Source organism: Argiope bruennichi, chromosome X2 (assembly GCF_947563725.1).
Source record: "Argiope bruennichi chromosome X2, qqArgBrue1.1, whole genome shotgun sequence".
Taxonomy (NCBI): domain Eukaryota; kingdom Metazoa; phylum Arthropoda; class Arachnida; order Araneae; family Araneidae; genus Argiope; species Argiope bruennichi.
In genome coordinates, this window is record NC_079163.1 from 53,261,953 (window position 1) to 53,287,013 (window position 25,061).

At 26.6% G+C, this 25,061-nt stretch overlaps 1 protein-coding gene across 2 annotated transcripts in view; it reads left to right on the plus strand.

The window, feature by feature from the left end:
* The window catches only part of LOC129960189 (G protein-coupled receptor kinase 2-like), a 96,036-nt gene extending 85,820 nt beyond the window's left edge, over positions 1-10,216 (plus strand). The window contains exons 11-17 of one of the 2 annotated variants that reach the window (XR_008783553.1): positions 2,118-2,206; positions 2,293-2,412; positions 2,888-3,031; positions 4,284-4,421; positions 5,049-5,185; positions 8,041-8,117; positions 9,528-9,666. Coding sequence is in view for 1 of the 2 variants with exons in the window: in XM_056073408.1 (XP_055929383.1) it covers positions 2,118-2,206; positions 2,293-2,412; positions 2,888-3,031; positions 4,284-4,421; positions 5,049-5,185; positions 9,528-9,681 (782 nt within the window). In the remaining variant the exon portion in view is untranslated. Of the gene's footprint in view, positions 1-2,117; positions 2,207-2,292; positions 2,413-2,887; positions 3,032-4,283; positions 4,422-5,048; positions 5,186-8,040; positions 8,118-9,527 lie in introns of both variants that reach the window. The other variant, XM_056073408.1, reaches the window with a different exon arrangement.
* The last annotated feature ends 14,845 nt before the right edge of the window (positions 10,217-25,061 follow it).

The following is a 25,061-nucleotide window of genomic DNA, read 5'->3' on the forward strand; positions in this document are numbered from 1 at the left end:
ATCTGACAAAACTTTGTTTGAAACTGTAGCGTTACCTGTAGTTATCTTTTTATTGATAGAATAACTGGATAATCCAAAGAATTTTTTATTTTAATTTTGTAAATTTAGATGAAAATAAAGACTTTTATCTTAATTTTGTCATAAGAGGCAAGATAGCAAATACAAAATAAAGTAACTTCTTTCAATATACTACTTTAAGTTATATTTAAAAGCATGTTTTTAAAATCTTGATAATGAATTAAATTTCTTATTTCTCTGAATACTTTACACATTCGTAATTATATGTTTAATTATATATTTTCAATTTATAAAATAACATTAATTTATTCATAAAATCATTCAAAAATTGTTAAAAAAAATAAAATACTGGTTTTTATACTGTAAATGGTATTCTTTTTACCTAGACCTTACTATGATTTGAATAGATTCTTTATTGTTACTTTTCCCTTAAGTCAGAAATTTTCTATATTCGTTTTTGGAATAATTCTACACATAGTATTTTATTTAATATTTTCTTTTATTGTCTGATTAACCTTAGTTCATTTCGCTTTTATTTATTTCATTATCATTGTTTTAATTATCATTTTGACATAAGGTTAAGTATATAGCTTTGAAAAGGTTTTGCTTTTTTTCAGGACATAAATTTTCATTTATTTGTATTTACTTTTATCTATCTCGGAATAGATATTGTGCGATTTACTTATCTTACAAATAAATCCATTTTTTTAAAGTAATTTCTGCTAAATTTTGTTTTCAATTTCTAATAAATTTTAACCTAGACTGAACTTATTGTTAGATTTTTGTTAAATATTTCGCTTTTTTTGGCTTTTTTACCTATTTTCCCTGAGAAGGTTTGCTAATGCCCTTTAGATTTATTAAGATTTTTTTACCTTTTTGTCACACAAAGTTTCATTAGACAAATTAGACAAATGTGAAGTTAGAACATAATTTCAACCTTCTGTATGGATTACATTTCTATTGCATGTAAAAAATCCTTTAAAATCAACTAGATCTGTGGATCAGTCCAAGCTTGCAAGTTTATTTCACGTAATTCTTAGCTCATAATTATCATTATTATACAGGAGGAAGGAATACCAATCTCTGTATTTTACTAACTTATTAAAAGGAACAAATTTGTTTTATAATTGGTTTCATTTTTATTTTATGAATTCTATACAATTCTATACACAATAAAATATTTATTATGCTTGTTAAAATTAGTAAAAAAAAAAAAAAAAAAAAAAAAAAAAAAAACGTATATTTTTCAATAAAGTGAAATTCTCTGAATTGGTAATCAATTATTGGATTTTTTATGGCTTTGATGAATAAAGTGAATTTGGCATTTTTTTCCTTTTTAAAACTAAAAATTATCAGTTGGAAAAACGCGGAAAAAAAAATTGTATCTAATGCAATGAAATGTTATTTGTTTTATGCAGAATGATATTAAAATAAGGAAACCCTTAAAAATTGTAGTAAAATTATCAACTTAAAATTTCAAACAGAGTTCAGAAGATATCTATTTCTTTGAATTATAAAACCTAAAAAAAAAATAAAAAAATGCATGAATGAAAATTTATTTATTTTAACCAAATATTTTAATGCATCAACCTGGTCTTTGCTTTTATTGAGATATATCGGAAGTCATTAATTTACTTACTTTTGTCATTTTACTCTTATTTACATAAATGTCTGAAATTTGAGTAGAATTACTTAGTTAATGTAATTATTTATACTGAGGAATTTTCGGCAACCATTTTAAAATCAGATTTTTTTTTTCTCCTTTTGATTCTGTATTGCATATTTTTTTAACATTTATGTAAATTTCATGCTAGTAATGGAATAACAATGAAATGAACGGCATGTTTGATATTTTTTGTGATACTTTCAGAAAAAAATGCTTTTGATTTATAAAGCAATATGTTATACTATTCAAATTATTGTTATGAGTTCATGTGATTTTATGACCACTGGCTAATATTTTATGCTAGTTCCATTGGTGGTAATATTGATGGTAACATATTTTTTTGAAGTAATTAAAAATCTTGATTCATACTATTTCTTTTTATTATCTTTGAGTGCATTTTCTTTCTAATCTCATCTCAATTAAATTTCCTTAGCCCCTGAAGTCATAGACAATGAAAAATATACATTCAGTCCTGATTGGTTTAGTCTTGGGTGTTTCATATATGAGATGATTGAAGGACAGGTAAAACTTTTTTTAATGATACAAGTGTATTGAAAATACTAGGAAAGCAACTGTTCACTACATCAGTTCTGTTTTCTATTTAAAAGGCACCATTTCGAGCCCGAAAAGAAAAAGTAAAGAGAGAGGAAGTAGAGCGCCGAGTTAAAGAAGACAAAGAAAGATATTCGACAAAATTCAGTGAAGATGCAAAATCTCTCTGTCAGGGAGTAAGTTTTCCTGAGATAATACTTAAAAATAACTGACAGTGAAAATAATTTATTATTCATATTATATTCTGAATTCTCTATTTTCTGTTTTTAGAAAATTATATATATTAAAAAAAAAATACTACAATTGTTTTTGTTTTTATTTATTTTTATCTGTGGAATAAGCATTTAATATTTCATTACTGTTTTACAATTAATAAACTAAGAATGTTGTATTATTAATACTTAAAAATAATTTAAGTATCCTTATCCTTTTCATTATAATCAAAGAGAGTAGGAGAATAGAAGCAATAACCACTAGTTACTTCATTTTTTGTTCAAAATAATATTCTCCCAATTTTCAATAATATTACTTTATACAATGAAAAAAGAATTATATTATTCCTTGAAGAGAAAATTTGCTCAGAATTGATTAGTTAATCAGAAAAAAATTTATGAAGGATATTAAGGAAATTTAATTTTGTTTCTTTTTCAGTTGTTAAAAAAGTCAATAAAAGAAAGACTTGGATGCAACAAAGGACGACATGGATCGATAGAAGTTAAAGCGCATCCGTTTTTTAAGAGTATTAATTGGAAAAGGCTAGAAGCTGGAATCCTTCAACCTCCATTTGTGCCTGATGTAAGTTAATGTACTTATATAATACTTTCCAAAAATAGTGAAGAGTAATGTTAATGTTTTCAATTTCTTTTCGTTTATGAGTTATCTACAGTTATAATTTTTATCTATTTTTTTATTAGTTTCTAATAATTTTGTTTACCTTTATACTAATACCTTTATTTTTTGTTCATAATTTATTCTATTGTTCCTTATGTATTTCTTTTGGAATGCTTTGTAGATTTTGGAAATCTGTACTTTGTTATTTGACATCTGCTTTGGATTTTACCGTTCGTTAATTTGTGTTGAAGCAATGCATATCATTATCCTCTTAAAAGATATTCTTAATTTTTTTTCTGAAGAATAGAATTAAAATTTTAATTTTAGAGACACTTGGTGAATAACCACTAAAATAAAAATGTGTTGTTAAAGAATCTGATGGGTATGATTGCTGAACAGTTTTGTAGGAATTTTCTAATATAAGGTCTGATTTGTTGTATTTTACAGAACGGCAATATTCCTTAATACGTTTTGAAGTTTCAATAAATTCTGTTGCATTTATAACCTGTCAGAGAGAAACTTTTTCAAATTTTTTTTGCCTTACTTTTTTGTCTTTAATACATGATATTTTGGTTCAAATCATGTTACATTTTTTCTTACTCTAAATAATTTTATGTAAATATCAGCTATAACTGCATTTCATCTCTCACTCTATCAACCTTTTGTAAATAATTAAGCAAGGAAACTTCTGATTTTGAATTTGATTCTCTGTAATTTGGCTAACAAATTTTGTACCACAGATTATTAATCTCATTTTAGAAGTTTCAGATGTTATTCAAAAAATTTTTTTTGGTACTGCACTCTACTATTAAGGATGTTTGGAATTTTAAAAGGAGAGCTATGTATTTATTTGATTTTGCAGAGACATTTTTTATTAGAACGGCGAAAGTAGAGAAATTCGTTTCTTCACAATCAGTTTTACTAGTGCAATAAATTTAAAGAATATCAGGTAGTTATCAATTTCTATCTTTCTTGCAGCTGCAGAAATATAAACATATTAATTTCAATTTCTTTACAGGAATGCAAACACTAGCTATAAAATTTGGGGAATATTTAGACAAACTTATCTATATTTTCAGATATTTTTTTTTTCCTCTCAAAGACACTTGAGTTTAAAAATGTGCTCCAAATTTGGCAAACAAATTGAAAATGTTGTGATGTATGCCTAGTATCATTATCTGAAATTGCCATTTTGTATATGATGTGACTTTTTCAGCCTCATGCTGTGTATGCTAAAGATGTTTTGGATATAGAACAGTTTTCTACTGTAAAGGGTGTCAATTTAGATGCTAGTGACGACTCATTTTATAGCAAATTCAACATGGGAAGTATTTCCATTCCATGGCAAAATGAGGTAAAATATTTTTTCTTCCAATGATTTTATGTGAATAATATTTACTGTAAAAGAACTGATGTTGAATTGGTGATCAAATTAAACATATGCACAACTTATATTGAAAAATTATCTTTTGAGAGTATTTGCTCTCTTTGAAGAGCTTTATTTGAAAAAAATCATGAGATTTAGAGGTCTTCAAAATGAATTATAATTCATTTAAACCTATAATCTTAAAATATGTTATACACACATATACAACAGTGTATATTATGGCATTCTTGTTAACTTACATATGTAGAAGTCTGAAATGTATATGATGAATTTTATATGCATTCTTTTGTTTAATGTGAACACAGCTGTTGCATTTCTAAAATGTCATCAACTTTTATTAAAATATCGTTCAGAAGTTATTTTGAATGTAATATCTATATTATAATTTGTCCAATAAACTAATATCTGTATTATAATTTATTTAATAAAAAGTCTTCATTTAGGAATTTTTTTGTAATATTAGGCTTTAAAAGTTTAAATATATGATTTATATTAAATTTATGACTAATGAATATGTAACTGTTATTTATTGCTTACAGATTTTCTTACTACTTCTGTATTAAAAAAAGAAAATATTATTTTGCTTTCTTGCAGATGATTGAAACTGAATGTTTCTCAGAATTGAATGTTTTTGGCCCTGATGGAACTCCAAGCCCAGATTTGATGCTTGATCAACCTCCTCCTGTCGAACCTACTGGTTGTTTCCCATTCCGCAAAAAAACAAAAAATTGGTAAGTGAAATGCTTAATTTTACCAAAAAGTTTTCGTTTAAATAAAATGTTTTTTTTATTTTATAAAATTTCGGAAAGTAGCATAAAAAACAAATTGTTAGGTGTTTTACATAACACTCGGGATTTTATGCAGGTTTAACACAAATTTTATTATTCATGTTAATCGGATCATATAGAATCTTATTTACCAATCATTCTAACAGACAGGATTATTTCTTGGCTTATTTTTTCTTATCTGAAAAGGGCGCATCCTCCTTGTGCAGTACCCTTACTGAATTATGTGAAATTATTCCTGCATGGACAGATTTTCAGAGAAGTATTGTGAAAAATTTCACCAGTTAATATTGTAGAAATTACAGCTTTTTAGTTATTTAACTTCAGGTCAAACATGTTAGACAGTTTTGCGAAATTCTTTTTGAGGTAAATAATTTGTGGGAAATATAAAGTGTTTTTTCCCCTCATAGAAATAATATGCATGTGCTGAAATATTATTGGCCTTTATTATTTTGCACAGTGAAACTTTTACTAGTCATAAATGTATTCCAATTATAGGTTATATAATTGCACTATTATATATATTTTGAAGCTATTTCTTTTACAACAGTTTTATGTGCAAATAACTGGAATACTAATTTATATTTATTGTTGAATCTTGTTTTTTGCGCAATTTATGCATTGTGCGATTGTTGCTCCTGTATAAAAAATAATTGGATATTAAAAACTTGGCGATTTTTTAAGCAGTGCCTCTAGAATAACATGAATAACATAAAATATCAAAATACTTTTGATAGATTTAATTCTTCTAGAATGTCAGATTATCAATTATTGGAACAGCTGTTATATTTTTTTACACTGTCAGGATTTCTTGGTTTTTGGCTTAAATTAATGAATGTAATGTTTGCATTTTTTTTGCATTGACTAATTATTGTCTCTTATTTTAAAGTATTTTACCATGCACATAAATTAGAGTATGCTTAATTTTGCTCAAATTGTACATACTGAAATGTGAACAGAATATATTACTATATATTCTGTTGTCCGACAAAACAATGCTTATTATTTTTTTTTTCATTGTAATGAGCGCATTTTTTTCTGATCCATGCATGCATAATATATTATTTATGCACTATACATACAGGAGAGTTACTGTAATATTTTCTCTGCTATACTTTTTTATAAACCTCTTGAAGGCAATAAAGGTTTAGTATTTTCAGCTTTAATTGAATCATTATAGCATGGCTGGTTGAAATTTACAAAACTTCATTTGCAAAGGCTTTATCTAGCCTTTCTATTCTGTAATTCTTTTGCCGTACAAATATTGTGAATTTTGATTGAGTTTTGTTGTCTTTGTCTGAATACATCGAATACAAGATCTTAAAAAAGCTCTAAATAATATAGTTTCATTACATATGAATAAATAACACGTAGAAAATGTGAAAATACTATTTTTTAGTGAATTTTTCGTATATTTTCTAATTCTAAACTAATGGAAGATAATTAAGTGTATAAAGAATGATAGCTCCGGAAAAATTAGTTTATATAAATAATATGCATGCTTTTATTCTCTCTTACTACAGAATAAATGTCCCTTTGAAGCAATACCTTGAAGTATGCAAATTTTGTCTCGATTAATACTGAGAATGTTTTATAAATGCTAGATTGAAATTATGAGTCGGGTTTTTTGTTTTTATTAAAAATTATAGACAACTGATTCTTACTGGAACATTTTCAATTATTTCAAAATGTGTAACAAGATTGTAACAAATTTAAGGCTTAAACAAGCACAATTTTTTTTTGCTTCATAAATATTTTGTTGAATATTTATATAATGCCATATATTTCTGTTGATTTAAAATAAAAATCACGGATTTTATAGAGAACAATGTTTTCATCGTTTATAATACAAGTATAATTCTATAAGATATGCTTGTTTTGAAATGCAAGTATGTAGTTAAGATTCCTATTAATCATACTGATCATGATAACTTTTAGTTTACCTCAAGATTTAGTTCTGAATTTTTCAAGAAGCAATTTTTTAACATTAGATAAAAGGTTTGCTTTAAAGATTCAGTTGCCTTTGTTACTCTAGAAATCTGAAAATTTTTTTGTCTCTGCACCTGCTTTGTGTAAATGATGATGCTTATCTGGTTTTAAAATCAGTTCCAGTTTTGTGGTGCATAATGCACTAATTCTTCTCTGATATTTGTTACTTTAAACTTTCCTAAATAATTTGGCTTATGGTATTTAATATGAAATTTGAATTTCTTGCTAAACTAAAGGTCTTGATTGCTTTTTCCATTAGAATAAGGGTAATAGTTCAGATAGGTAGCATTAGTAGGTTTATAGTCGTCAATATTTAACTTTAGTAAGATTTAAATCTTAGCTTTAACCTGAGAATAATTAAAGTACGACTCTCTTACATTAAACAAAAATCATAAAGATAAAAATGATCTGTACTGTTATATTAATATGTTGTAATACAAATTCTGTTATTGCAAGGTTAATATTATTATATACGATATGTATAACTGGATTAAATACTTTTTAAAGAGTCGGATTAAATGAAACATTTTTTATTATTGACATTTTAACAAATAAGTACTAATATGTATTGGTAGTTTCTTAAATGAATATTCTTAATATAAACTTTTAAACGAATTTTCTGGTTTTATTAAATGTTTCAAATTTCGTTTGAAAACAAGCTAATTTTTCTTCGAAGATAGTGATACTTTGTTCAATTAATGATATTTTGTTTATTTATGAAAATTGAAGCTGCATAGACTTAATTAGTTTGAAATAGATAGATAAACATATAGGTTTTTATGTTTATTCTTAAGTACTGTGTTTTTTTCTAGGAATTTTTGTTGTTGAAAATTTATCCTGTTGGAAAGAAGGCTCCATGTCAATTCAAGATGGCCCACTAACTTCCTATGTAAGCGACCCTGTACATTATTTCCGAATTTATAGGAAATAATTTTTTTGTTGATGCAGATAAATAAATTACGAAATTTTTGTAAAATTTTTAGCAGTCTTTTGAAATTTTTTTCATTTATGCCATGGAGCCTTTTTTTTTCTTTCAACTTTTTAATAATACAAGCATATTAGTCGAATTTTGATCTTTATAATTAAGTAATTTCGCATGCTTATTTTTTAAGATTAATGATGAAAGTCTCAAATATGTTTTTAGTATTTAATGTAATGACATATAATTATAATGATCCTTAGTAATACCACTGAATTTTCTTCTAATGTAACTAATGTAGCTTATGTACATTATATAATGAATTCAGATTTGGACAAAGAAATTTTTATGAGATTTTCTGATTTTAGCAAGGCTAGTTATATATTTTGTTACTAATTGTGTTTTCATACCTATGAAGTAAAGTCTAATGAACATGATCTCTTTACAAAATTAAGTGTGTATCTTTAAAAAGAGTTTTATGAATAAATGATAGGAAAAGCGTGTTTTCTTGTTTGTTGAAATAGTTTCCCAAATCTTAAAATAATTGTTAATTATACATTATTGCACCTCATTTTTATTTTATACATTATGGCAATATTATTTTGTTTTTAAGGTAAATTTCAATTAAAGTAATAGATACCATATGATATTGGTTATTTATCTTTGAAAGGCAAAACTGAAAAGAATGATATTTTAAAAAGTTATTTGATTATTTTGTGTATAATTGGAATTTTGTCATGATTTTATAAGTAGTGTGTTAAATTTTCAATATTAAAATAAAAGTTTGATCATAGAAAATCTGTATATTGTTTTATTTTGTTTTAAGTATTCGATTGGAAGCTTAATTAGATCATCAGATGTTCAGATTTTTAATCAAGAATATGTTTTTTTTTTAAATTTTTCGAATGGACCTATGAACTCATATGAATGAAAAATGATTTTTTTTTTTTTTTTGACATTGAATTCATTGAAAAAATGCTTCTTAGAATATCCGTCAGTTAAAATTTCTTCTTTTAAAACTTTTTCTTCTTTATTTTTTTCTTCTTTTTCTTTTTTCTTCTTGTGTTTTGAAAGTATTGGAAAGCAATTTAGTGGCTAATTTATTTTCTGATATAAAGTCCAAAATCCTTTTTATTTCTGTTCTAACGGATATGAAATGTCATGATTATAGTGCTTGAATAAAGCAAACGAAAATAACTTAAATGTTATTGATTTTCATTAGAATATTTTTTATAAAATGAATTATTCAATATTTTTATTACATAATTGTAGTAATGTCTTAACTGATAATACTTTGCTACAAAATTAACAAAATGTAGTTTCATGCACTGAAATATATCTTACGATTGTAAACATTTAATCTTTTATTTTGTTTTACAGGAAAACCCCTTCAAAAGTTAAAACGTCAAACAGCCATACAGCTCATTTGTCACTGTCTGAAGAACCTAATTCATCTGTATTATTATTACCTGCCACTGGAGCTTCCAGTGCTATAAATTCAGTGGGCCAAGAATTGTCTTCCCCTGCTAGCTGAAGGGTTAAACTTTAGCACAAAACTAATTGCCAAAAGTCATTCCTGAATGTGATCAGATTAGACGTATGGTTTTTTTTTTGGGTCATCATGCATTTCCCAAATGACATTCATGTTTTGATGGTGTCTTTCATATCTGTCCTGCTGTTGGAGTTCCTGTAGCATGATGTATAAATGTGTTTGTTGTGTACAGCTGGATCTGTCCTCCCATTTTAATGACTGACAAGTTATGATGCTTGTGCAAACCAAATTGACATCTTATGCATTTCATTTATATTACATTTTAGCAAGTACAATTGAACAATGCTGTTTGAAACACAATGACTGTTTCATTAATAACTTTTAATTATGCCAGTGTTCATTTCCAGACATCAATATTCTCATTCATTCAATGATTACATGTATTTTGTGCTATAGGTCATTTGAAGAAGTACTAGGTTAAGTGAAATTCCAGCATACGGAAGGATTTGTGCCATTTTCGTTATAAGTGTTGATATATCTATACCTTATGAAGATATAAGTAAATGGAGTTTTTGTCTTGCAAATATTGCTGTGATGTCTTTATTGTTTATTAAAAAATTCTTGATGTTGCGAACTTTGCTTGCGAAAGTAATGTGAATGTATTGCAATGTGTGTTATTCTAAAAGCATTTTGCAAATGTTTTGCTGATTTGTATTCCAAAGTAAATGTTTTCTAAATATTAATCCGTTATTGTGGGTAATTTATGTCTGTTATGGGCTTCAAAAAATTTGCTCTGTAGATTTAAGAATTTAGAAATTAGGTTTTGCATCATAGAATCTTTTAGCAGAAAGTGATTTTTATATTTCTTAATTGAAAGATTCCCTACTGTAAACATAGGATATGCAATTCTATGTGAAATACAGTAATGCCCCATGGGTTTTGCAAATATTTAATCGGTTGCAATTTATTGTTTTGTAAAAGATCATGCAAGTTTTATCACTGTTAAGATTATATATTTTTTGTTTAATTTTTTTTCTTCATTTTGATTTGATAATTATCTTTTTGAGAGCATAAAAATTAGAGCAATGATAAGCATAATTTTTTCATGTCTCAGTTCGGGATGTTCTATTTAAAAATGCTTTTACTGCTATTCCATTCTGAGGATGTGAGATAAATTATTACAATGAAGATACAGTAAAAATTGTATAACAGCTTTTCTGTTCCTCCATTTTGGAAGCTTTCATGTATGAAAAAAATACTAGGCAATTAGGCAGAAGTGCTATAATTTAGGGGAATGTAATTTTTTAAATTATCAACGTTCCTTATGTTTTCATCTAGTTGAGAAATCCGTGTTACTAATTCTATGCATTTGGTAAATATTTTGAAGTGTGACTCTTTTAAATGTCATAGACTTGCATGTCTGTTTACATTTGCAATATAGTCTGCTTTTGGGATTTATCATAGGACTTGAAACCAGAGCTTGTTTTTGAATATTTAAATTAATGAAAACCAAAACAAGGAACTTATCAGATTAAAATTTCTCTTTCATCCCTTACCAGGTTTATATTTTATTTATTCAATTCATTTCAAATGATCACATAACAGTTAGTTTATATATATATATAAAAAAGAGTTCGTTTAAAAAATGATTTGAATAAGAAAAGATATACAGATTTATCAATTCAAGGTTTTGAAAGCTTTGAAATGTTTTTTTATATATATTTTTGAGAACATTTTACTATATTAAAAATATCTTCTTTTTATTTCATCCGGTAACTTTAAAAAAAAAAAAAATTACTATTAAATATATCACTCGCCAGTCATTTCGGTAAATTCATGTGACTGAATCGACTTATTTGCAATTAAGATGTATTTTAATGTCTATTCTAATGAGAATCATTGTTTAAGTTACTCATTGTACAACATATGTTTTTAATCTTAAGTTAGTGTTTTTGTTAATTATGTTATATGGGATTCATCAAGCTTGTAGTTGTGTTGGCTAAGTTAGCTTATTCCTAATGCATTTTTGCTCCAAAAAAAGTGTACAATTTTTGATTCTTTTACTATTATTTTCATTTAATGAATGATTATTATACCTATAGCTTCTATTATCGGAAATCAAAGTGCAATATTGTAGGATTTATCTTATACTTTGTTGTTAGATTAAAAAATGTTGTACTTAAGGCCTGGAAAGTATTTAACTGATTTAATGTGCAATTAATATTTTTAAAAGCCTGCATAAATTTAGCAATGAAGTTTGGTTTTCATTTAATGCTTATTGTGAATGAATTTAAAAGCCTGCTCTCAATGTTTTCATCAATATGTTTAGCGAGTCATGCTTTACTTTTTGATATATAATGTATAATTAATTTCTTTTGGTTTAATTTACATGCAATTTTACTTGTTATAAAAAAAATTGAATTTAAACGATATCTGGTTCAGAATTCATTTTTATTAGTTCATTCTACAATAGTTTTAATTCTAATTAATCAAAAAAAGCGAGTTTTTTATTTCAAAATAACCCTTTCGAAATTTGTTCCATTAAAGTCAAATTTTTATGTTCTGTGCTATTAAACAAATTTTAAATTTGCTAGATGGTAAATTAATTAGATCAAATAGTTTTATTAATATTATATTTTTTAACTATAATAAATTCAACATAATTTATTTTCGCATTTGTTGTCCACATCTTCTCGACGTATATTAAATTCTTCAGTGTTGTGTTTATAAAGGTTTCTCTATATTTTACTAATTTTAAAGCTTTTATAGTCAGTTAGAATAATGATCTTTCTAAGCATTTTATATGTTAAATTTTTAGTTGGTCAAATAATTGTGCTGTTCATGTTTCTTAAAATTAGCTATTTTGACAGTTCTGTAACTTTCTGAAAGTCACTTTTCCATGGAATGTCATTCTTTAGCAAATGTAAGATATTTTCTGAAGCATCTTTTTCTTATTTTTCACTGCATGTTGCTGTATTTTGTCTAAAATAGTTTTCTTTCTGCTTGCTCTTTGAAATGCCCTCATATGTGAAGGCATCGGTTAAATAATATGAAAAAAGAGATAAAAAACTTGTTTATAACTACTAAAAGTCTATATTTACTTTATATATTAAGTATTTTTATGGTTCATGTAGAAATTGTTTATTTGTTAAGTATAGCTCATAAAAAATTTAAGGGAATAATTCTGGCTTAATATAATGTGAAGATTTGTTTTGCTTTCATAACTTAGAAAAATTTTTTACATTAGATTCACTGAAATGGAACCATATGAAAACAATTTCTACAATTTGCAGTTTTTTTATTATTACTTAAGTGCAATTTCTTTTTATGCATATTGATGTGTCTTCCTAACTATGTTATGTTATGAGAAAATGATTGATTGGGCAATAGTTTTTTTAAGATTATATAAAATATGCAAATCAGTTTTTCATTACTTCTGAAATCTATTAAGTAAACTTTTTTCGCATGCACCGAGATTTTCAGTGCACTTTTCTATGTTATCAAAGGTTTATTTTTAAAGATTTCTATATAAATTCATTGGAACTTTTCTTTCATTATGTCATTGATATTACTGGTGCTTAAAAAAATTCTGAGCATAAAGGTCTGAAATTTCTTGAAATTTGCAGAATTTCATATATATTCAAATATTGAAAAATAACTGCTGGATATCTATGACTGTCAATCTTTGTAAGGAAATTTTGTTTTGCTTGTAATATCAGGATTTGTATAAGTTTGAGCATTTATGCTCTCATTTTCACAATTTCAAAGAGATGGAGTAATTTTTTGTTGACTTTAAAGAAACATGCATTTTTACATTCTGAAATGTGATTTAAAAAAAATTGTGAAGTAATTGCAAACTGATTTTAATTTTTTGGTTAATTGACAATTAAGGGATTTCTTGCCTCAGTAAAAGTTTAAAGTTGAAAGATTTAATTAAAAATATTCATGAAAAGGATTTTTTTTAAAGAAAAGGCTTGTTACCATTTTAAAAATAATAACAAGATATACGATAACGACACTGTTTTTTTTTATATTTAAAATTCTTGCTTTCTTATCATTTAATCCAAATTTCTATATTGGTGTTAGATTTTAGAAGTAATCGGAATGAATGAATTCAAAATGTATGTATTTGCATATTCTTGTAATGAATCGAATAAACAAGTATAGTTACAGCAAAAGCAGTACAAAAATAAGCTTTATATAAAATAGAACAAGAAATTTGTAATAATGAATGTAAGTTTTTATTTTCTGTTGCCTTGACTACATTTGGATTATGTCATTAAGCAAATACTTTGTGATTGAATAATTTCGTTTTGATTTTAAAATTAAACCCTTTTATAAGCGTTTCTCTATAAAAATTCTAATTTTCTATTGCCCATTTGTTCATCCAATTTGGCTGCCTTTCTCTCATTTTCTTTCATGTTTCTATCTTTTATTGTCTTTCATTTCAGAAAGTATTTCATGCTGTACTTTTCAATGTCAAATTTCACATCTGTGTTGTCAATGTTTGAATGTCTTTAGCTTATGAATATTTTTGACATCCAGTGACTACCATGTAATTTTTTTATTATCTAAATCTAATTCCTTTCTTTTCTATGTGCGAATTTAAATAGGACAAAGTTAATTTAATTTTAAAGTTATGTGAGTGAATTAAGTGAAAATTTGAAGCGACATAAACTTTTATGTATGATATTTTCACAGTAAAATGTTCTCTTTTGTAATTACAGTTAATTTTTTTTAAAGCTCATAGATGAATATTGCATAGATATCAAATGCAGGACAGAGTATTTATTTTGTGGTGATGTTATATTTATATCTAACAATTTTAAAAAGTTTTACACATTGTCACTTTTTATGAGTTTTTGGAATTAAAAGAATTTTACTGCTGAACTTCTTATATAATGCAGTCAAAATAGCAATTTCTTATGGCTGAAATGTTCTTTCTTGTCAATAAAATTATGAATTAACATTTTAATTTATTTTAAAAAGCTGTCCTATGCTTAAGATTCCTGCTGTAAAACATATCACTATGTATGCAGCATATCAGTTCCTGGCAAGACATAAAAAATATTAATTCTGTATCGCACATTTAAATTTGCTGTATTAGATATTAAGTAAAGTTTTTCATTTGAAAAAAATCGCTGTGAACTTTTTTTTTCTTTGTCATCTTCAAGTTTGAAATTAAAATGTGTATATATCGCCAACTTCATTTTTGTTACTGTTATAATTTAATCATCTGCATGTTATTGTGTTATATTTGAATACCTCTGGATAGTAATATTACATCCGAACTTTTGACAAGTATTGACACTCAAATTTGAAAATAAATCAGTGAGCATTTATTTTTATGTTGTTTATCTTTTGTATTACTTCATTAAATGTATTGCTCAAAGTAATTTTTATCGGTATTTTTATTTTTATTTATTTAAATGAAATGAACTGTAAAAATCGTATTGTTATATTTAAGTTCTGAAATTCACATTTTGTGAACAGTCATTGTTTATCTGTGTTTGTCATGAGTTTGTATATTTGTAAAAATAGAAATGTAAAAAATTGTACGAAAAGAAGTGTGTGTTTTCATATTTGATTTTCGTGCCATTAGTTTTTATCTAAGCTGAATATTTATTATTTTTTTGTATATTTAATAGTAATTTGGTTATAGATAAATATTTGTGTTTACTTATGTTCGATGGCATGAGATTTTTTTTTCCTATGGTTAAATAACAGATTTAAATCGCCTGAAAAATTATTTCCTCAACACTAATACACATATATTAATCATGATTTTTGGAAATGTCAAGTTACATGCTTAGTTTTTATATACAATTTATATGAAATATTGATAAACTCCTGTAGCATATATTTTATTTTTAATTATTTGAGTTATTAATAAAAAATGTTATTTTTATGAAAATTACTGGATTATTGATGATTTATCACTTGAATGCTGTATGATGTTAACTTTTCTGTCTGTTTTATAAATCTTTTTCTCTTTTAGTTTGAGATACTCATAACTATATTTTGTAAAAACAAACCTTATTTTGTACATTCAAGATTTGAAACATTAATGCAAAATATTTACTAAAAGTTAAGAGTTTTAAGTTTTCAAATACATTATTGATTTGCAGTTTATATATTAAAGTTTCTTCAAATGTGCAAATTAAGTTAAATCTGTCAAATGTTAGTGCGGTAACGCCTTGAAATATGATATATTTATTATCTTTCAGAAATATGATTATTCGATGTATTTTATTTAATTACAAATGTTATTCAATAGTCAGAGTTCTATAATGGCAACATATTCATTAATATTTTTTTAATTAAATTTCTATTTTCTTGGACGCTCGCATTTTTCAATTTTCTTTATTGAACTTTTGAATTTTATTGATAAAATAATTATATTCTCTCCTAATAAAGGGATGTAAAAATGCTTAAGTTTAAACTCTTTTAAAATACTCACTTGATTATAAGATACTCACTTGATTTTACCTTAATACTTAAGTTCTAGATACTCCTTAAAATTTTATTTTATTTTTAAATCATTATAATAATAAACGATATTATTTCGTATTTATTATATGTTAAAAAGAAATATCATCTTGCTTTATGTGTATTTTTATCAAAAGCTTGCTCAATTTTTTGAAATTTTATTTTTGCCTTATATTATCTTGCTTTATTTGTATTTTTTCCAGTAAAAAAAAAAATCCCTTCAGTTTTTTTTTTTTAATGCATTTTTGACATCACCTTATGTGATAGAATATCTTAAATGGTAATAGCGAATTTCGCATTTATAAAAAGAAAGAAAGAAAAGGGTTGAGATTGTTGAGAAACATAAATTATTGTTCATTTATGTGAGAAAATGGTCATATATTAGTAACTCTTGGATTCAATTGCTGTGAATAAGAATTACCTTTAGGTTTATTAAGTATTTTGTGATCTTTTAATGCAATAATTGTAAGCGGAGAAATACTGCAATAATTCATGCTCATATTCTTCTATCCATGCAGCTATCTATTGTTATAAACTCTATCTGTGGACTTAATAAGTAAATATATAATATATTGTCATTACTGATAATGAAGAATTATTAATTTATGGTAACTCTTTCAAAAAGTTGATGTTGATGTTGATATTGATATTGATGTTGGTATTGGTGTGTGTCTATGTGAATTTTAAATGTAGATGACATCTTTTGAAATTTTTTTTGTTTCAGTGCCAAAACCATAACACTGGAACGTTATCATGCGAGATATATTTATAAAATGTATACAAAAACTTTTGTACACAAATCTCACAGTTTTAATCATTTGTATATACATGTTCTGTTTTCAAAATATTTTAGAAAATTGGCTCATTTGTTTAATTTTGTTGTGCATTCTTATGTGTATTTATAGTTTTTAATGGCTGTTGACCTAATGTAATTTTGAAGTTATTAGATGTATATATGTAACATTAAAATTTTTAAATTTGTCCGCTGTTTGTTTTACTCAAATTTAGCTTCATTTTAATAAACTGACTTTTCTTGATTTTGCATTTTATTTGAGTCGTTTTGTTCGATAAACAAATTCTAGATTTCAAGGCAGCTGCAGCGATTATGGGGCAAATGCCCCCCTGTTGGCGAGAAATTGACGGTTTTTTTTGGCAGAAATCTTTACCTCTTCGGATTAGTGTCATAGCGAGCTGGTCATTTACGACTAAGATAATTTAAATTCATCCAAATGTTATAAACAATCTAAGTATCTAAGCAGCAAATGCAATCGACAGAATGACATCTGTCGACAAAATAGCTGACAAGGTAGTAAGTGAATAAGATGTTGCATATTCCTGACAATTTTTTGTAAGTCAATTAAAAAAATCAATGTGATGAATGTTAATGAGGTTATGACGGCAGAATAATGATTGCCACATCATTCAAATGTCACCTATTCAGCTTATAATTTGCACTACATTTACAGAGTAATCAGCAAAGTGACAAATGAATGAGATGTATTGTGCTGATTATATGTATTTTGCTGATTATTGTTGGTCGACCGACTAAGAAATCAATGCGACGGTTATCGATGTTATTACATCGACCAATTGTCAGGCATCTAATTCAATTATCTATCTTGTAGCTTGCACTACTTTTAGAAGGATAACCGATAAGTTGACGAATGAATAAAATGTCTCATTGTACTTATGTGTTCATCAATTAAATATTCAAAATGACGGATAGCAACAACGTTAAGTCGAAAAATTGTCGGATATCTAATGAAACTATTAGTTAGAACTATATTTGGCAGAAGAATCGAAGAAGTGATAAGTTAAAAAAATGTTATATTTTTATCATTTTTTTTAAGTCTAAAATATAATTTTTTAAACTGAAAAATTGAGTTTTTTACTTTCAGTATTTTGATCAAATCGGTGGAATTCTGGGGAATATTAGATGATTTATATTATACATGAATAAGGCGATAGGAGTATTTTCCTTGATTCATATTTTATTGAATATTTCAGAAAATAAGAGACATTTTATTCATCCAGTTATTTCTCCCACCGCAAAGTTTTGTAATTTACTATGTTTTATTACATTATTATAATTTTCTGGCTAAAATCTGTTTAATGGTTAAAATAAATGTAATAAAAAATATAGACACCACTGTCGATACTGTTTTGCAATATGCTAAGAAGAGTTATTTTGCTGTAGTCAATTGATGTGAGCTAAGTATAAATCGATGGAGTTTGTAAATTTTAAGAATGCAAATTGGGTTTATTTAGCTGTAAAATATCTGTTTTTTTAGTTCTAATTTAGTAAGCTGCAATGAAATGTTACCAACTACAATTTAATGACAAAAAATAAATATATGCAATATGGTATTAATACTTATCCACGTATACTTTATACTTATTAAATAAATTAATACCTTAATTTTTACATTCAGTATTATAACTATGCAATTAGGGAATGTAATTATTTTTTCTACCAATTTCCCTTTTCGACAAAATATATATGTGTAATGATATTTTAAAATCGAATTTAAACTTGATTAATTTCCATATTTTTAGCTGAATTTAGCACATATTTTCATTCTAAAATATTCTCTTATATCTAAAATATTCTATTATTATCCCATTCCACTTTTTCTACTTAATTAATTTAACAGAAGCTTTTGAAAAAATTGCTTAAATTGGCAATTCGCACGCTCCGAGTGAAGGAATAAAAAACTGCAGTCAAGCGAATTCTTTTTAAAAGCTCCCTATGATACCCTTGCCTGTGTCGACACGTTTAGGAAATCCCTATCAAAATCTCTCAGTATATAATCACATGGATAAATTTTTCATTAGTTTTTTCTCATTTCGCCTGTGTCGTTCTGTGTTCGTGTGCTCACCGCTGCTGCTTGTACATAAATCATGCCTCCCGGGATGTAATAAAACGAAGTTAAAAATTCAAAATGCCTTCTCTGTCTTCGACCACGATTCTGCTTGAAAAATTATGGTTACATATATAATTCCTAACGCTTCTTAATTTTTGATAGACTTTGAATGAAAGTGTCTTAATAAAACGATGATTAATTTAAAAAAAATATTTATAAATTACACATTGAGAAAAACCAATATATACAATTGAGGAGGGAAAATTTCTTTAGAATATTTGCTTGCAAAAGCCCGAGGGGGAAGAAAAAAGTGCCCAACGATAGGAGCACATGCTTAAATATGAAGATAGAAACGTCCAAATTCAAGATATGAGTTTTAAAAAAATATATCCGTTTTGGAGTCTAAATACACACATATAAAAAAAATGCATATAGAATCTAATGTTTAAGTAGTTTATTTTTTTACATGTTCCTTTTTCATACCTTTCTAAGGCTAAAAATAAGTTTAACGTGTGCACACATTTACTAAATTTTTCCGATGTAATTTATCTCCCATCGGAATGCAACACAGATTTTATCGACCAGTTTCACTGTTGGAAGCAAAGTTCCGACTCGCTGGAACACCATCCATTTATTCATTGTATGATAAATTTTAATCATTTGCATATTTAGTCGAAATGTCTTTCCATATGGAATTTTATAAAAAAGTGCTAATTTTTTATAGGTGCATCGATATTTATTTCTTAGAGATTATTTTGTATTCGCAGAGCTTCCCAAGACTAGTTAATGGGTCGTCTATATTTCCCCTCCTCTTGCCTTCTTATCACGACTCTACTACGAGTTTATAAAAAGGCAACTTCTCATTATTATTTTTTATATGTAATTGGCATTTTTATCTGTATCAAATGATAAAATAGGGTAAATGAAAATTAAATTCGTTTTTAAACCAAGCAAATATTGTACTCATTCTATATGAGAGTTATTTTATTTTTTTCACAAAACGGCTCTTTTAATATAATGATGCTAAATCATTAAAGGTAAAAGAATATTGAAGAATTTGTAAAAAGAACTGTGTTTTAAATTTTGTTCGAAAAAAGTACAAACAAGGTAATTCAACACCAGAGCCACAAACTTGCAGTAGGGTTACAAAAATGATTCAAAATCCCACAACATTACAGGGTCGGAAAATCATTCTAGACGATCTAGGGCAAAAAGAAGTAGAAACCAAAAGGAAAAATAAAATAGGAAATAGGGAAAGAAATGATAGAAAGTAAACCAGCAACATGCAAGCGTTATAAAGCATTTTATTCATGAGATTTTCAACAAGAAAAGGAAGAAGGCATGAAGAAAGTGTTCGAAATCTAGACTATAAACTGTTACACAGGCTTAAAATCAATGTTGTGTGGTATCTCTAAGATTCTAGATGATCTTTGTCACATCTCGTATTTCCCTGGCAATTTCACGTATGTGAATGTCAAGGCCGTTTATTGATTCAGCTTGGATATATGAATCCACAAAAGATGACGTATTAAATACCCAGCGATTTAGCAGACCAATAAACTGGATTGCCATACCCAATCCATTACTGTTATAATGTAACATTTAGATGTGTAATTCGTTAGTGAAATGAGTGGCGTAACTATAATATTAGAATTCCGTAAGTGTAGCAACGACTAAGTAACTTATTATTTGAAAAGTTGCAGTGGTACTTTCTGACGAAATGGGAGGTATTCCATATCACCATGAGGAGGCATGAGTTAAAGTCTTATGAGGTAATTTTAAAACATGTACGTTGAAACGATTTTGGATTGCACTTGTGAAATTCAGCTCCCATACCACGTCCTCTTCCGCATGAAGAAGGCATTTCCAACCCTGTTATGCTATGTGATTCTTCTATTACTTTTCATTATTACGATGGATAACATACTCGTTGTGATTAATTTTAAAAATAATCTGAGGGTAATGCCAATGCTCTGGAGCTGACAGGAGAGTAATTTTTTCATTTGAGAAAATAATTTCTCATACCATTATTTTCAGACATGGAAATAATATATCATGCCAATTTTCAAAATTGGTTGTCAAATATTTGTTAATATCAAGCATCCCAACATTGAATCTTGATTACCTCCATTTGCTTAGGATTAGGTATAGACTCTATATCTGTGAAGGAAATTAAAGAAAAAAAAAAAAATACTTTTATTCAAACCTGTTTCAAATTCAATTTTAAGTTTTCTTATGCGATGCATTTTTACATAAATTTAATTTTTTTAATGTTATTTATTAGAAAGTGGTTATATCTTTAATTTTCAATTGCCTTTTCCAAAGAACTAGATAACATTTGAATGATTTAACTTAGATGGATGTGACACAACTAATAATTAGTCAATAGCGAATGTTGAGTTCGTTATTAGTAATTCTGAATATATTTTCATCTCGATTTACGACTTCAAAATATAAACTTCCAATTTCTAAGTAAATTGTAATTTGAAGTTGTACTTTTTTTGTGTATAAGAGTGCAATTCTGTGTTTTTCACAATGTACACTAATTATACGCTAATACATTGAACCTTAGTGTTTTTATGTGTAATATTTGTGATCCTTTCATTGAAAATAGTGTTGAAAAATAAAACGACCAATTCGATATACAATCTAGAAAAAATTCGGAAGAAAAATCAAGGAGAATCTGTAATTAAGAATTAAAAAAATGGTTATTAGGAATATTTAATATAAAGTTTGTTTCATCATTTTTAGCTTCCTGTGCTGAATAAAGATTGGCGTGCGTCACGAGTTTTGATACCCTTACGTTCAGGGTTTGATTAAATTTTCTGACGATCTTTAGTCAGAGTATTTTCAGGGCCCCTTTCTCTTTCGAAACTTTCCTAAACCAAATTTTTAAAATTGATTTTAATGTAATATCTATATAAACATTTTAAAGCATTAAATATTACGACAAACTCAAATAACAAAATCTTTATTTGCCGTCCACATTTTAGAAAATTGAATACTTTATCTCTAACGCAGAAAAAAAAATTGAAAATTTAAATTACAAGCAATTTTAAACTAAATGGATAACAGAAATCACAAAACTTTTTTATGCATTCTGAATGCGCAAATAAGAACTTTGCAGGCTCTGCTATCTGTAAGAGAGTCAACCAATTCCGAGGGAAAGGGGAAAAAAAAATCAAAACTTTATTTTCAACCGGATTTAAAAATGTTAAAAAAAATGAAGAATAATGATCCGAAATTTAAACGACAATTGATTTCGATTTGAATAAGTTCAAATATAAGTCCTTTGCCAATTAAATTTAAGCATTAAATTAAATAAACATGAAAATATTTAAAACAATATCTAGGCCCTGGGCCTCTAGGCAATTATCTAATTTCTTTATTTGATATTCCGGATCTGCTTATTTCGGCAAATTAATTTCGCTTTCGGGAAGAAAGGAACAAAAAGGATTCAATCAGATACAGATTATCTTTTTGCTTTAAAAAAAAAAATATCTACTGTCTTACGGGTCTGAAATATAAATAATGATCGTCTAGCATTTTTTTAAAAACAACTCTCCTTTCATATGTTTTACGTTTTAAAGTTAATCGCACAGGATATCTATGCTCCAACATCGCTATGCCACTGAAGCGAAAATATTCTAACAAAATAGTGTAAAAAGTGTTTTCCTAAAACATACATTAATGATACTCAATTTTCTGCTAGATTAATGAATGAGATAAAACGTTAATTCACCAGTCACTGCTATAACAAACGATACTAAAGAGCTTATCACAAAAAATAATTTTATGTTAAAATATCTTCCATTCTATGCCGCCATCTATCGGGAATAAAATGTGTTATTCATTGGAAAATGGAATGCTTTTTGAATAAGTATATCTAATTCATTCTCTTTTTCTCATCGTCACCTGCAATGAATATTTTTGCGATCCATCTAATATAAAAACAATAGGCAAAAAAGTTTTGAAAGAAATTTAATTGTTTTAACGTAGTGTTTACAGTTGAACCAGACGCTGCTATAAGAAAGGATACTAAACAACTAATTACAAAAAATAATTTTATGCTAAAAAAAAAAACTTTCATTCTCTGCCGCCATCTATTGATATTAAAATGTATTATTTACTAGAAAATGAAATGTGTTTAGAACAAGTACATCTAATTCATTCTTTTTTTCCGTCGTCACCTGCAATGAATATTTTTTAAATCCAACTGATTTTACAACAGTATATAAAAACATTTCGAAAAAGATTTAATTGTTTAAGCGCAAGGCTTAAAATTGACAAGGTTTTAAGATTTAAAACTTTTTAATTAAATTTTCTTTGTTTCCTTCCATTTACATTGCATTTGCTGTCTCAGCATTTAATCATACGTAAATGGCCATTATTGAGAAACAGTGTAATTTTGAATCAAAGAAAAAATTTCGACACATATTTATTAATCAGGTTTGAAAACTTTGGAAATTTTCATGTTAGATTATTTATATTTTGGAAGTAAAGAGGCGGTACGTGCATAATGTTATAGGAGCAAGAGCTGTAAACTCTATTTCTTTGTAAAATTTTGTAAATAACAATTCGTCAATTTTATTTGATTATTTATTATGATATTTATTTACTGATTATTTATTTACCGCAGATTTATGATACTGATTATAACAAAATTGAGTTAGATGACATACAGATAAATATTGCTATGATATTTTAGAATCAAATTTTTCTGATTTTGAAATTTTTTTTTAAATAAAAAATTATAAGGTTTTGGCAAAAGAACGTCAATGATATCAATCGAATATCTATGTGCTCCACCATGTTTGGAACTCCTAAGCTAAATTATTCTCTCGATAAAATGTTAAGTATTTTGCAATATTTTGAAATTACTTTTTAATGATAGAACTTTTGAACTGATTTGCAAGGATACAGTTCGCTTTGCTGCTTAGTATTGACAAATATGAAGTGAAGACAGAATTAAGAATATGTGATAAAGACAAAAAAAAAAAAAAATGAAGTAATGGTACTATTTTCATGGTACAAGACATTGTAATATAAAAAAACTAAAACGTAATTTGTCTGCATAAAAGATAGTTATTCCTTATATTACATCTGACCTTACTTGCATATCTTCAAAAATCCAATTCATTAGGTTATGCTTTACAGGTAATTTTTTTATATTTTTTTAACTGTCCCTTTTTTTTTCTTTATTTTTGAAAAGAGTATCTTCTTATGGTGCTATTTTTTTTAAAGTATCTCTTTATAGAAATAAACTTTAATGTAGGCGTTGTAGTGTCTGCTCTAATTTTCTTGGCTGCAGGGGGTTTCATACTGCACCGGACGTTAAGGCAGGACTGGGGGAGTTCTTTATGTTATAAATGAAACCATGATAGTGCTATTTTCATTCATAGTTTCACTTTACATTCATTTGTGTGTTTAAAAAAAACTACAGCGTGCCAACTTCAGCCCAAAGGAAACGATTTAATAAGATCAAACAGTGACCCAAATAAATAACGTGTACAGCAGAATATCTGTTTTTCACCCAATTCTCATTCTTGAACTTTTGGTTTTAAAGACGTAAAAGTATTGTCTTCGACGCGCTACCGAAGACTAGTGCACGGTTATATATCTTTTCCCTATCCCATGCTCCGTCACCGAGAAGAAATATTGCTTATTTTTAAGCCTAAAGCAGCAGTAGCGAAAAATAAATTATTGAAACGTTGACTTTATCCAATAGCGAACTCACCCGTACTGCTTATCAATATACTAAAGATATTTCAGGGAACGACATTATTTAAAAATTTATGACCAGAAACTTATTTGATTTGAGAGTAAGGTTTTATTGAACAAGATTATCTTATTTTATGTTCTGCAAATAGGTTAAATGGCAGTACAAAACAAACAAACAAACAAAAAAAAACATGCTAAATGGATTAAAAGAAATTAGTTTAAATCCAAGACATTTTTTGGAGTACATAGGATAGAACACAAAATGTATTCAATGTAAAAAATAATACATGAATTTATCTTGGTATGCAGAAAAAAAAAAGTCACGAACCAATGCCCAGGACATTTTGT